We start from the raw sequence: 14,188 nt of genomic DNA on the forward strand, positions 1-14,188 counted from the left end.
CATAACTCCTTGACTAGAAGTCTTCTCGGGGCGTGCCACCTATCGTTGGAAATCTCTTCAAGTCTAGTTTCCAAATCTACTGGAATTACTCGATTTCAAGAATCACATCAAAAGTTATGATCAGAAGAGTAGACGTGACTCTTTTTCACATTTCTTCTAATGATTTTCCGCTTCGTTTTTGCTCAAACTCGTACTATGACATATCCATACGATCCTTATTCATTGTAGCTTATTTCCACATGCTCCTAATCCTTAAGCTTAGCTAATCATACTCCAAATAAGTCTTCAATGCCTGAAATTCATCAAAGACAAGAAAACATACCGAATAGGAATAGAAATACATAACTTAAGAATATAATGCAACAATGAACCTAAATATGAAACTAAATGCTCTAAAATGCAACCTAAATGCATCTTGTTTGGGCCCATTAAACCCTTCCAAGAGCATCGTGTCATGTGGCACCGCCACCTAAGCACCGTGGGTCCCACCAACTACAGCATGGCTAATTCAGGCTTCATGGGTCCCACCCGAATCATCCTTGAAAAGGTATCATCAATCCCTAAGTGAGCTGTCTTGTCCAGCACACCAGTTTTTAGGAATTCTCACCACTATAAATACCTCTTGTCCCATCAATGCAAAGGTATTGAATTCTCACCTAACTAACTTGAGTTTCTCACTCTAGACTCTCTCTCTGCCTCAATCATCAACTGACTTGAGCGTCGGAGGGGCGATCCCGGAACAACCCCCGGGGTAGTTTTTCTGTGTTTTGCAGGTTTCCGGTGAACTGATAACCAGCCTTGCTCAGACTTAAGGACTTGCTCAGCGCAGATCATTAACCTTAATTTCTAGACAGAAACAGTTTGGCGCTGTCTGTGGGGATAGTACAAAAAGTTACTTCGCCACCACTCAGAAGATTTTACTTGCTACTTAGCAGAATTTGACCCTAGTGCTAATCAGCTATGGCACCATCCAAAAACGCCCGTAACAAACAATCTGCCTAACCCCAGCGATCCGAGAGGGAACCTTCACCCCAACAGAGGAGATCAACACGGACTCGATCCCCTTCGGTTCATACACTGGACCCTAAACTGGAACTCTCCCAGGAACTGCAGCCTTCCCCCTCTCGGGAAATACAGCGTGTTGACCCCCAACCTCTGCTCACAGCTGATATAGCACTCATAGCAGCTCAGCTGCAACAAACCTTGCAGCAAAGCATCATGCAAATGCTGACTACCCTCCAACAAGGACAGGGCCAGAACCAATTCAGCCTCCAACAACGTGATGACAATATCCCGAGGCCATCTCATAGGGAAGAGCGTAACCCTCGCTCCAATCATGACCAGCCTAACCGACAAAGGTCAGCGGCTCGGGAGCCTGTTCGGTCTCAAAGGCCTCCCTCCCAGCAAGATGAGCGCCCTCCGCAGGGGAGAGGTCGGCACATCGGGAAACTGTTCTCCGAAGAGAGGAGACCCACGTTTCCAGGTCACCAAGGGGGAATCCTGGCCGCAAGCCGGAAGATGCTCGAAATATTCTGAATGAGAAGCGCCGTAGTCAGGGATACGACGCTCGTCAGTTCCTAGATCGCAAGGCCGCTCAGCGAGAAGGACATGGCGACTCGGCTCAGTCCAAACCTCTAAGGCTCGGTAATGGAAGCCTAAAGTTCATGACCCCATTCAGCCGAGAGATCATTGACACCCCCACCTAAGGGAAAGTCAAAACGCCGCTGATTGAACCATTCGCGGGCCTAACCGACCCGGAAGATCATATGGCCACATATAAGGCTCAGATGAGTGTGCAGACCAGCTGCGAGGCCACATGGTGTCGGTTCTTCCCCACTACGCTGAAGGGGCTCGCACTGAATTGGTTCCAAGAGTTGCCAGCTGGAATTATCACCGATTTTGCGGTACTCGAGGACATGTTCACTCACCAATTCGTGGCCGGAAAGAGGCAAAAGAAGACAAGCTTGCACCTCATGGGGGTCAAGCAAGAGAAGAATGAAAGTCTAGCCGACTACATAAAAAGGTTCAATGAAGAGTCCTTAAAAGTGTCCGACCTGCAAGATGCTGTTGCGTTCGCTGCTCTCATGTCCGGATTGCAGCCTGGCCGGCTCAGATGGACATTGGCGGAAAGTGAAGTCAAAACTTTTTCCGAGGCCATGGCGAAAGCTCAAAGATTTATCCAAGCGGCAGACATTTGCCGTCACTCGGAAGAAGGAAGTAAGAAGAGAAAGGAAGAAGGAAGCAACAGAGATCAGCCCAAACAGCAGAAAACGGGCGGTAGGTCGGACAGATTCACTGATCATGGAAATGACCCTCGTTTCAATAAGAATCGAAGAGAAATTTACCTGGACATCAAGCACAAGTCCATGCTTCCCAACCCCCCACCCATCAGGACTTCAGCCTACCGAAGAGACAAAAGCCAGTGGTGTGAGTACCACCGTGAATGTGGTCATACCACAAAAGATTGTAGAGAGCTGAAAAAAGGATTGGATAACCTTGCCGACCAGGGCAAGCTGAACCGCTACCTCAAGCACACAAGCGAAGAGAAGGGAAAGCAGAAGGTCGGTCAGTCCAATAGTGGGGACACGAAAGGATTCATTGGAGTCATCGCAGGAGGCTTTGCCTCAGGAGGCCTAACCGGCCGAGCTAGGAAAGCCCACCTCCAAAATCTCAAGCACCAAGTGCTAGAAGTCAAGCCAGGCCGGTCGGACTGTCCCATAATGACATTCGGGGAATCCAGTCGGCCAGTCAGTGTACCTCATGATGATCCCCTGGTCATCGAGCTCAAAGTAGCCAATTCCCGGGTGCGGCGTGTCCTGGTTGATAGCGGGTCATCCGCTGATATCATTACCTTAGAATGCTTGAAAAAGCTAAAGTACAGCGAGAAGGATGTCACACCACTCGACTAGCCACTCATAGGCTTCGGGGGCCACTCGGTACAGCCTGTCGGATCAATAAAGCTCCCCACTCGGATGGGCGAGAAAGGCAAGGGCAGAAGCCTACCGATCGACTTTCTAGTGGTCGACATCCCTCTACCATACAACATAATTATGGGACGACCCACCCTGAACAGAACAAAAGCCGCAATCTCCACATACCAACTTCTCATGCAGTTCGAAACAGATGAGGGGAAGGTCGGAAAGATTCAAGGGGATCAGCAGGCCGGACGAGAATGCTATGTTAATAGCTTAAAAAGCAGAATTGAAATCGACGTCCAAGAGGACTCAAAGAAGAGAAAAAGGGAAGAAGATTCACCAAAAAACTTGGGGATATACATCACAGAGAACCCCAAGCAGTATGAACGACCTCAGCCAGCTGAGGAAGATGAGGAAGTAGAGATCGGAGCGATACCCGGTCGGACTGTGAGGGTGGGAAAAGCCCTAAACCCAGAAACAAGAGCGCAAGTAGTGGAAGTGCTCCGCGAATACCAAGGCGTGTTCGCCTATGAGGCCTCAGAGATGCCTGGTCTTGACCCCAAAATCATGTGTCATGAGCTGAACATCAAGGACGGGTACAAGCCAGTCAAGCAAAAACTAAGGCATCAGGCCCGGAAAGATGCAAGGCTGCCGCAGTGAGGTCAAGAAACTGCTCGAGGCAGGGTTCATCGAAGAATGCCAGTACTCAGAATGGTTGGCTAACGTAGTACTGGTGAAAAGCCGAGCGGGGCTTGGCGCATTGTGTGGACTTCACGGACCTGAACAAGGCCTGTCCAAAGGATAACCACCCTCTGCCCAAAATTGACAGACTGGTCGACTCGACAGCTGGTCATGCCCTTTTAAGCTTCATGGATGCTAATGCAGGCTATCACCAAATTCCGATGGCTGAACATGATCGGGTTCACACCGCCTTCACCACACCACAAGGGGTCTATTGCTACAAAATGATGCCATTCGGACTGAAAAATGCCGGGCAACCTATCAGCGGACTGTTAACAAAATTTTCAGTGATCAATTGGGTCGGAACATAGAGGTGTATGTTGACGACATGATAGTCAAGAGCAAGGCCCATTCTGATCACCCAGCCGACCTGAAGGAGACGCTGAGCACACTGAGGAAGTATCGTATGATGCTCAACCCTAAGAAGTGCGTCTTCGGAGTGAAAGGGGGCAAGTGCCTCGGATTTCTGGTTGATGAAAGGGGTATCGAAGCAAACCCCGACAAGATCAAAGCAGTACTGGAAATGAAATCCCCTCGGAACGTCAGGAAAGTGCAGCGCCTAACAGGATGTTTAGCTGCTCTCGGACGATTTCTCTCGCGGTCGGCTGATAAGAGCCTGTTTTTCTTCAAGGCACTTAAGAGAAAAGAGTTCACTTGGGACGAAGAGGCTGAGCAAGCCTTCGCTTCCCTCAAAATTCATCTCTCAACACTCCCCAAGCTCATGTCCCCCTGCCGGGGGAAACATTGTTCTTTTACCTGGCCGTATCGGAATACGCCCTAAGTGCCGTTCTGGTGGCCGAAAGGGAAGGGACACACACCCGGTCTATTTCATAAGCCATGCCTTTCGAGGGGCAGAAGCAAAATATAGCGAGGTGGAGAAGATGGTTTCGCCCTCGTCATGGCTAGTAGAAAGTTGAAACCCTATTTTCAGGCCCACCAGATCAAAGTCCTCACCGGACAACCCCTTCGCAAGATAATCGAAAGCAGGAACCACTCCAGTCGGATGACAGACTAGGCTGACCAATTGGCTGACTTCGGTCTAGAATATGAACCCAGAAGGGCTATTAAAGCTCAAGCCTTGGCTGATTTTATAACTGAATGCACCACTCGGCCCCCGGTCGGTCAGAAAGAAGAGTGGGAACTATACGTGGATGGTTCTTCCACCAAGTCAGGATGTGGAGCGGGGCTAGTGCTCAAACCCCCGGTCGGAGAAAAAATGGAGTATGCAATCAAGTTCGAATTCCTGGGGTCGAACAATGAAGCATAATATGAAGCTCTCATCCTAGGACTCCAGCTCTGCATTCTAGCGGGAGCTACTTCTATTGAGGCCCGATCAGACTCCCAGCTTATAGTGGGTCGGGTCTCAAGGGAGTACGAGGCCAAGGAGGATAATATGAGAATGTATCTGGCCAAAGCACAAGAGTTTATCAAAAAGCTCTCCCACTTCCATATCAGCCACATACCCAGGTCGGAAAATCAACAAGCCAATGCCCTGGCGCGCATGGCTAGCTCAGCAGAGGGTCAGCTCCTCGGACCATCATGTGGGAGGTACTTTGCCAGCCCAGCATAAACACGAAAAAACAGCTGATTCTAGACCGAACGTCCACTTGGATGGACGAGGTGGTCGGATATTTAAGGGATGGAGTCCTCCCAGCAGATGCCAAAGAAGCCGAAAGGATCAAACACCGAGCAGGTTGGTTCTTATGGCAAGACGAGCAGCTCTACAAGAAGTCATACACGCACCCACTGCTGAAGTGTGTAACCCCCGAAGAAGGAAATTACATCCTAAGGGAAATACACCAAGGGGAGTGTAGCAGTCATCAAGGGGGGAGAACCATAGCGGGAAAAGCTCTAAAGGCTGGGTATTACTGGCCTACTCTCAAGGCAGATGCACAAGAGTTGGTGAAGAGATGCCCATCTTGCCAGATCCATTCGGATATCCCTAGAGCCCCAGCCACCCCTCAACTCCATTCAAGCAGTTCTGCCATTTGACAAATGGGGCATGGATCTGCTCGGCCCATTCCCACCAGCTCGGCTTCCTCCTTCTCCTTTATCATCTTTGCCTTGGTAAGGGCCCAGTCGTCCCGCTCCTTCTGAAAATCTTGCTGATCTCGCGCTATACACCTCTCGGCATTAGCGAGATCAGCCTCGGCCTTCCGCTGACCTTCCTGAGCAGCATGAAGTTGGTCGAAATGCTTTTTGCCCTTGGAATGCAGATTATTAACCTCCTCGGCCAAGCGCACCCTGTTAGGAAAATTCTCAAAACTTGGTGAAAGGAAGAAACCTGACCAAAGCTTACCTCGACCCAACAGCGGAAGAGGTCGTCGGTTTCCCGAGCACCGCTGGAAGCGTTGATATGCTCCTGGTCAGCACGACCATATAGGCAGTCCATCGCATTGGACCAGCGCATGTCCAACTCGCGAATGTTCAGGTCGGCAAAAGACTTGGACAAGTTCACGGCAAGAGCCTCAGTGTCCATGTGTGGATGAGGAGGAGTGGATGGAGTATATTGGGGGCTACCCTGTAACGCCCCGACTTTCATACATCCTTATTAAGTCAACTAATCAAGTTTAGCAGCGGAAAACCTTAACTTAGTCGGCGCGTTACCGCCGTATTTTCCACTAAGGGAAAATACAAGGCAACATTTAACATTTACTTACATGGACATTTCTTAGATTTGACATTCTTTAAAGAAACACTTTAATAATAGGCTAATATTCGCTAGAAATTTCGGCAGAGTATCCTTTGTAAATTGGTCAACCCATAATGGGAAAAATGCTTGAGGAACCTGTTACAAATAAAACATTCTCAATCCTTAACTCAACGCTTCTGCGGAGTACAGCTAAAGTGAAACAGGAGCAATATTGCTCATCCAGCACTAGAAATAAACTAACTCATTTATTATTATCTAATACAAAGTGGAACGTCCTCGCCTCGAAAGAAACATAAAATAACATAGTTGAACTCTTAGCATGTAACTGCTTCTACCTTGGAAGGAGTGCTCCATAACTTCAACCTGAAACCATTGTAACACTGCCACCCACCAAAGTGACAGGCCACAGTAGTGACAAAACAAAACATTTGACACATATCAGCACAACGCTGAGTACTAACCTATAAAACATTCTTAAGACATGCTTTGGTGTCTACGACTCTCATGTAATCATCATTATGTTCACATCGTTCATAACCATATTACAACCACATAGCAACATTAACATCGATGCATAACTTAATCTATCTTTAACCTATCATTCATCCATCTTTTGATTGTTACAACTTCAACACTATAACCAAGCTTAGCATGGAAGAATCACATAACTATCTTTAATCCTTTCTATAGTATTTAGTACATTTCCTTATGACTTTCATATATCGACTTCTTATCAGGATTTTAAGATAACATGACAGTGTTCTACAACTTTGTTGCTTTAGTCTTTTGCTAGTAACTCATAACAACACATATAACTTACTACAATCAATACCATACCTCATATTGTAGCTTAATTATGTCCAAATTTATATAACAGGCAGGAGCATGTGTTTAACATAGAGAAGGGTATCATAAACCATACATTGTATTGGTAATTGTTCGGAAATACTACTAGAAAACGTCATCATTGAATAGTCTGCTGACAAGGAACATTTGCATGATCATAGTTCATTGGCAAGTACAGGTTTTGGACATAACATTAACATTCTTATATGACCATTTTGGTCCGTTTCATTCGTATATCACATAATTCCTCCACCTGTAACTTACCCATTTGCCAGTTCAGTTCATAATGCCAAGCCAGCAGAACCATCCACTTTTACAAACTTGCATATATTCATATTCCCGAACAACACCCATAAATCATAATAGATTCATAATTCATATGACCATACTTCATAAACATGCTTATCCATAACATTCATAAGCATTCATCGAGTCATAGCATCACATAGTCATACCATTACAAAGTCATATTCACACATTCGAGCACATCATTCCATAACGTATACGGGCATGTATAATTTCTAGACATGAAGGTTACACATAACATTTACCATTCTTAAACATATACTTTGAGAATCACTCATGGCATCATTGATCGAAATAATTATATGCATAAATCATTACATAACTTTCACTTCATACATCATTAACGTCGTGCATGAAATCATAACACATGATAGCATTCATAATCACATTTTCATAACATCAGAGTCATCATACTTTATAGTATCATAACATATAAGAAGCATCTCAATAATTCATATTATATCATAAGCTTTATCCTTATCTTTCCATCTTATTTATTCACATGGGTAACTTGGCAAGTATCACATAAAGTAACTCGGCGAGTATCACATGGAGTAACTCGGCGAGTAGCACATATAGGGACGTCTCCCTAAACACATGGATGACACTGTTGGTGTCCAAATATTATCAGAAAGGCGGCCACAACATAGGTGACACTTTCGGTGCCCACATACTTGCCAAGAACCTTCTTCCACTTTACTTTATCATATTTCGTTCCTTATACATATCACAATTACATTACATCATTGTAATCATAATCATGAAACATCAGTGACATCATAATGTCATCATACACATATGTTTATAACATCATGATCATCTACCACATAGCCTCAAATCATTTGATAAACATCATTCACATAACAACTATTTCATATCAGAGTCATACAGCCTATACTTTCAGTTCGTTTCAGAAAGATCATAACACAGACCTTTGCATAATTCAGGAATTTATAAGGACACCTCATAACTTTATATGTTTTTCAGAATCATACTAAAAGCATAACAAAGGCATAAATATCTATACTTCATATTATTTAAGAGTCATTCATACTATCATATTATTTTAGGAGTAAAAAGCATACTTTGCATATTCAAAATACATGAACATTCATCATAGTAAACATTTCGTATGCGTCATTTATGAGAACAAGAGTCATCTTTTCACACGTTTCGTTCACTTATGAAATGAAAGACATATTTATTCCATAATCATTCATATCCATATAATAAGCTTAAATAGTTCACATGATTGACTACCGTCATTAAACATAATTCAACTCCAAATAATCTTCACCTTAGCCCAATGATACACTTAGCTTTCCAGACACTCAAATATAGTGATAACCTAACATAGTTAATAAATACATCTTAAGTGTAACATAATGCCATCAATATTAATTAATGAAATCATCTAACATAAACCATTTCCTATAGTAAGAATATTTAGTATAGCATCACTTAATCATGAGAATAAAGTAACCCAATCAAAAGAATTCGACTACGTATCTTAATTAAACGAATTAAATCAATTTAGTCTTTCATTCCCACAAGTCAAAGAATAAAACAAACTAGGTAGTTTAATTAGGCAAATCAGTTTTAGTTAAACTCTAATAGCCCAACAATTAATTAAGAGGCTCAATGAACATTATAAAAATTAGATTTGGGCTCACACACTATACATGCAACAATGGAATAAAGTTAGTTTAACTAATGTAAATCAGATTATAAGCCCAACCTTTGTTTAACTTAATAAATTAAACTAACATAGCCTAATAAAGCACTAAATCAGTTTTAATTTAACTCCATTAACCCAATAATCAAAAGTAACATCACTAATATTATGAGAAAATCATATTTGAACCCACTAATACACATGCAACAATAAAATTGAGTTGCAAATCAGATTCTAGGCCCATAACCTAAGCATTTAACAATGTAAATATTGGGCTTGCATTAACATTTGAAATCAGATTTTTAAAAGGAAATGAAAGGAGGGAAGAGGGATATAGTACCTCTGCTCACTTGGAGCAGGGACGAAACAGAGGCGGCAGGGAAGGGGAGCTGTGCTCCGGCGAGCAGGGGGGAACGGCGGCGAGGCTCGGCAGCGCACTACGGCGGCAGAAAGTGGTGTTCGTTGGTGGGGCACCAGTAGCGAGTGAACGAAGCAGAAGAGAGAGAGGGGAAGCGAAGGAAAGAGGAGAGGGGTGAGCAGCGTCGACGGCTGCAGCTGCGACGTGGGTCGCCGGTGAGGACTGACGCGACTCCGTCAGTCAGGGGGTGGTGGCGCGCAGAGTGGTGGTGCGCTCAATGGTGGTGGCCAGGTGGTGCCGTGAGGAGAGAAGTGAGAAGAAGAGAATTTTTGTGAGTTTTTGTGGGTTTAATTTCTGATTTCAAGCTTAGTTCTTCTATGAATTTATAAACAGATTTTGGAGACAAGAAATGAAGGTGGTAGAGGATGAATGGTGGTTCACCATAGGAGAGCTTAGAGTAGGGAACAAAGAGGGAAGTAGGGGAGGTGGTGGTCGGTTGTGTGTGGGTTTGGAGAAGCTGAATATTAGCTTTCTTCATTCCTTTTTCTTTCTCATTTTCTTTGATGTCAAAAAGTCAAATTTTGCTATTTTCAAGTGTTTCAACTTTGACTTTTATCTAAATATTAAAGAGATAAACTACATTGTAAATAAAATCATTTATCATGATTTAAATCGCTTTTACAATAACTAAAGTAAATATATTTATTTTGGAAAATAATTTTAACCGAAATCATTTTAAAGAAAATTAGAACGTAATTACGCTAATAGACATAATTAATAATTAATAAAACGACATTAAGGTTCGGGGTATTACATACCCACCGGACGAAAGTCATCCGAATGAAGGGATATCCGAGTCCCCTCGGTCCGTTCAGCAGGCTCCTCTGGTCGAGGGCTATTGACTTCCACCGACCTGGCTTTCTTCGCCTTCTCGGCCTGGGCCTTCGCCAGCGCCTTCGCTATCATGGCAACCTTCTCAGGAGCCCTTTCCTTCCTTTTCTTCGAGACTTTGGGTTTCGAAGGATCCTACAAAACAGCAAAGGAGTTAGTCGGCTATAAAAGGCCAAAGAGTCGAACATCAATCGAAACATTACCTTAGGCTGGGGAGGGACACTGAGCTTCTTGGCCTTCAGTTCAGCTTTTAGCTGAGCCGCCCTCATGGCTGCATAGTTGAGCTTCTCGGCCATATCAGGGTCGGATTCAAGCAGATAAGTTAAGGAGCAGGCTGCAAGGAAAAATAAGTTAGACGATGAAGAGAAAATATTGACTAAGTAAAATAACCCCCGGCCGATTACCCTGGGGAAACGTCCGGCTCAATCCGACCGCCGACAGCAGATGTTCATTCTTGAACATACGACAGCTAGGCAACCAATTGCTGGCCACATACACTTCTCCACCCTGAACAATTTGGGCCTCGGTCTGCATATAGATGGCGGCCACGGCTTCCTCCTCGGACATTTCGGGAACACGAAAGTTCAGCTCATACTTCGGCTCAACCTCTGGTCGGACGGTAGGGATACCCCAATCCCCTCCATAGAATACAAAGGCAAATTCCCTCCTAAACCCTTTTTGAGATGAAGGGAGGTCGAGCACAGCTTTGTAACCTTGTCGGGCCTGGAAATACCACCAGCCCGGGCCGTTCTCTCCCGCCATCATCTCGACCAACTTGAACATGTTGCGCCACAACCTGATGGTTGGTCGGACGCTCAGCATAGAGCAAATGGTCTGAACCGCTACAATCCCTCCCCAGGAGTTCGGAGAGATCTGGCTTATAGTCAAGTTATAAGCGTTCAAAAGCTCCTTGACAAATGGCGTCAAGGGAAACCGAAGCCCCATCTCCATTGACTTGTAATAGACCGCAGTACAACCAGGAGGAGGGGTCAGCACCGTATGGAAGGCCTCTGGTCGGACAAGCATGTACGGATCCTTGATCTGAAATCTCTCCGCTTGCCCCCTCGGATCATCAAGAATGGCCTTCATCAACGAAGGTAAAGGAAACTTTGACCCGGGTCCCCCTTGCGGGTCCGGATCTGGAAACTCTGGTCGACCTGAGGTGGATGCTTCTCCTTCGCCATCCGACATGGTCACCCTCACTACACCATCAGCAATGTATTTGTCTAAGTAACTGGCTTTAGAAGAAAAGGCCAGGGACACTTCCCAGGGGAAGGGAACAGCGCCCTCGGCCTCTTCCTCCACTGACGATGAGGGGCTCGGGAGCAGAACCGCGTCGGGAACGGCCGAGGGGTCGGAGCAACTTATTACGGTTGACACCAGCGTTATTCCCATACCCCTCACCTCCTCGAACCTATATATTGTAGGGAGGTGAGGTCGGAGGTGTCACCGACTCGGACGATTCTCCCATTATTGTATGGACAAGGGAGTCGACCGAGGATTATTAAAAAGAAAGCAAAAAGGAAAGCTAAAACAAGAGCGTACCTGGTCGGGCGATGAAAACCGGAAGATCTGCTGGCAAGTTAGAGAGAAGGGAGAGCTTTTAGAGAGAGAAAGAGAAAAATTTGCAAAAGATGCACAAATGATTTCTCTCTCCTCTCCGTACTTTTATATAGACCTGTCTCGGGACGCGTCCTTTCATGGGCCTACCAAATGCTTCCAGATGGCACCATTCCCCTTCCAAAAAGGCGACCCATGGAAGATGAATCGTCGAATTTTTTGGAAAGCTCCATGACCCAGCTGAAAAATGCCATGAGGCCATCACTGACTTCCAGCTCAATATAACCCGCTCGGTCATATAATATCAGCCCCCTCAAGGCGTCGGTCGGACAAGATGGCAATCTTTGCTTGTTCCCTTCACTTAGACAAAATTACTAAGTGCTAGGGAGCACCTGGTCGGTCTCTCCAGGGCATGTTAGCCCCTGTCCGAGCAGCACCCGTCCATCTGGAACCTGGTCGGTCAATTTGGGGCTCCATCACCCTTTGTCCGACCAGGTCTCTGCTTGTTCCCTTCACTTAGCCAGAATTGCTAAGTGCTAGGGAGCACCTGGTCGGTCTCTCCAGGGCATGTTAGCCCCTGTCCGAGCAGCACCCGTCCATCTGGAACCTGGTCGGTCAATTTGGGGCTCCATCACCCTTTGTCCGACCAGGTCTCTGCTTGTTCCCTTCACTTAGCCAGAATTGCTAAGTGCTAGGGAGCACCTGGTCGGTCTCTCCAGGGCATGTTGGCCCCTGTCCGAGCAGCACCCGTCCATCCGGAACCCGGTCGGTCAGTCATGGGGCTCCTTAGCCCTCAGTCGACCTGGTATCTTCTTCAAAGACCTGGTCGGCCAGCCAAGAGGCTCCTTAGCCCTAAGCCGACCCGGTACCTCCTTCAAAGACCTGGTCGGTCAGTCATGGGGCTCAGCCTCTCAGCCGACCCGCTCCCTTCTTCAAAGACCTGGTCGGTCAGTCAAGGGGCTCTTTAGCCCCTCAGCCGACCTGGTCCCCTCTTCAGAAACCCGATCGGTCAGTCAAGGAGCTCTCTAGCTCTCGGCCGAGCCGGTCTGCCTGTCAAGGACCCTGGTCGGTCCACTATGTAAGCCACGCCGAAATCACGGGCCTGGTCGGCACTGGCCCGACCTGGTCTCCCTCTAATCTCCCTTCATGGAGGTCGGTCCAGTGGATCCTGCTGACAATGCAGACTTGGTCGGCGCATGCCCGACCCGGTCTCCCTCTGGCTTTTCCTTAGTGAGGTCGGTCAGATGAGAGTGATTTACGCCACCAAGGGGCTTCACCCGGTCGGACGACTCTTCTTCCCCTTCCTGGCGTGGGGCTAAATGTTTGGGCCCATTAAACCCTTCCAAGAGCATCGTGCCATGTGGCACCGCCACCTAAGCACCGTGGGTCCCACCAACTACAGCATGGCTAATTCAGGCTTCATGGGTCCCACCCGAATCATCTTTGAAAAGGTATCATCAATCCCTAAGTGAGCTGTCTTGTCCAGCACACCACTTTTTAGGAATTCTCACCACTATAAATACCTCTTGTCCCATCAATGCAAAGGTATTGAATTCTCACCTAACTAACTTGAGTTTCTCACTCTAGACTCTCTCTCTACCTCAATCATCAACTGACTTGAGCGTCGGAGGGGCGATCCCGGAACAACCCCCGGGGTAGTTTTTCTGTGTTTTGCAGGTTTCCGGTGAACTAATAACCAGCCCTGCTCAGACTTAAGGACTTGCTCAGCGCAGATCATTTACCTTAATTTCTAGACAGAAACACATCTAAAAACTATATATAAAAATGACTTATCAAACTCCCCCAAGCTAAACCATTGCTTGTCCTCAAGCAATAAGACATAGACATTGGAAAAGTTAGACAACCTACAATATAGAACTACAACAGGGCTAGATACTCAATTGAAAACACAAGAGATATAATCACTGCATAAACCAAGCATCGAAACAATTTTGAACAAAGCCGCATAGCGTATAATGTATCGCAATCGACTCTCCAATCATACCACAAACCATCTCTCCCAAGCTAGATTTAACCAAACCTGACAGACCTCACTATGGTTATGTGCACTCAAATCTCTCATGTGTTTAAGGGTTAAATAATGACTCTCAACCTAAATCAGTCGACTCAGATGAAGCAAATACTCTTTAACTTTGACTTTTTGACTCACTTAATACTCGACAATACAATACATAATGATCAAGAGGACTTTTAGGGGCTGTAATGGGGCTGAGGTTAACGGT

The 14,188-nt window shown here is 45.8% G+C and overlaps 1 protein-coding gene and 1 long non-coding RNA gene across 2 annotated transcripts; one reads left to right on the plus strand and one right to left on the minus strand.

Annotated features, from left to right (window-relative positions):
• Positions 1-1,766: 1,766 nt before the first annotated feature.
• Positions 1,767-2,909, plus strand: LOC125494423 (uncharacterized). The gene has a single exon (XM_048637980.2). It carries the CDS (start codon positions 1,767-1,769, stop codon positions 2,907-2,909), a length of 1,143 nt encoding a protein of 380 aa, XP_048493937.1.
• A 3,464-nt stretch (positions 2,910-6,373) lies between these two features.
• LOC125498793 (uncharacterized) lies at positions 6,374-10,081 on the minus strand. The gene is made up of 2 exons (XR_008969863.1): positions 9,477-10,081; positions 6,374-6,689 (listed from the first exon to the last, which is right to left on the minus strand). It is a non-coding gene; the product is annotated as an uncharacterized LOC125498793 (long non-coding RNA).
• Between the last annotated feature and the right edge of the window lie 4,107 nt (positions 10,082-14,188).

This window comes from Beta vulgaris, chromosome 1 (genome assembly GCF_026745355.1).
Source record: "Beta vulgaris subsp. vulgaris cultivar EL10 chromosome 1, EL10.2, whole genome shotgun sequence".
NCBI classification, from domain to species: Eukaryota; Viridiplantae; Streptophyta; class Magnoliopsida; order Caryophyllales; family Amaranthaceae; genus Beta; species Beta vulgaris.

Bases quoted from the DNA above. Each gene is read 5' to 3' on its own strand.
- LOC125494423 (XM_048637980.2), top strand. From the start codon at position 1,767: ATGGCCACATATAAGGCTCAGATGAGTGTGCAGACCAGCTGCGAGGCC.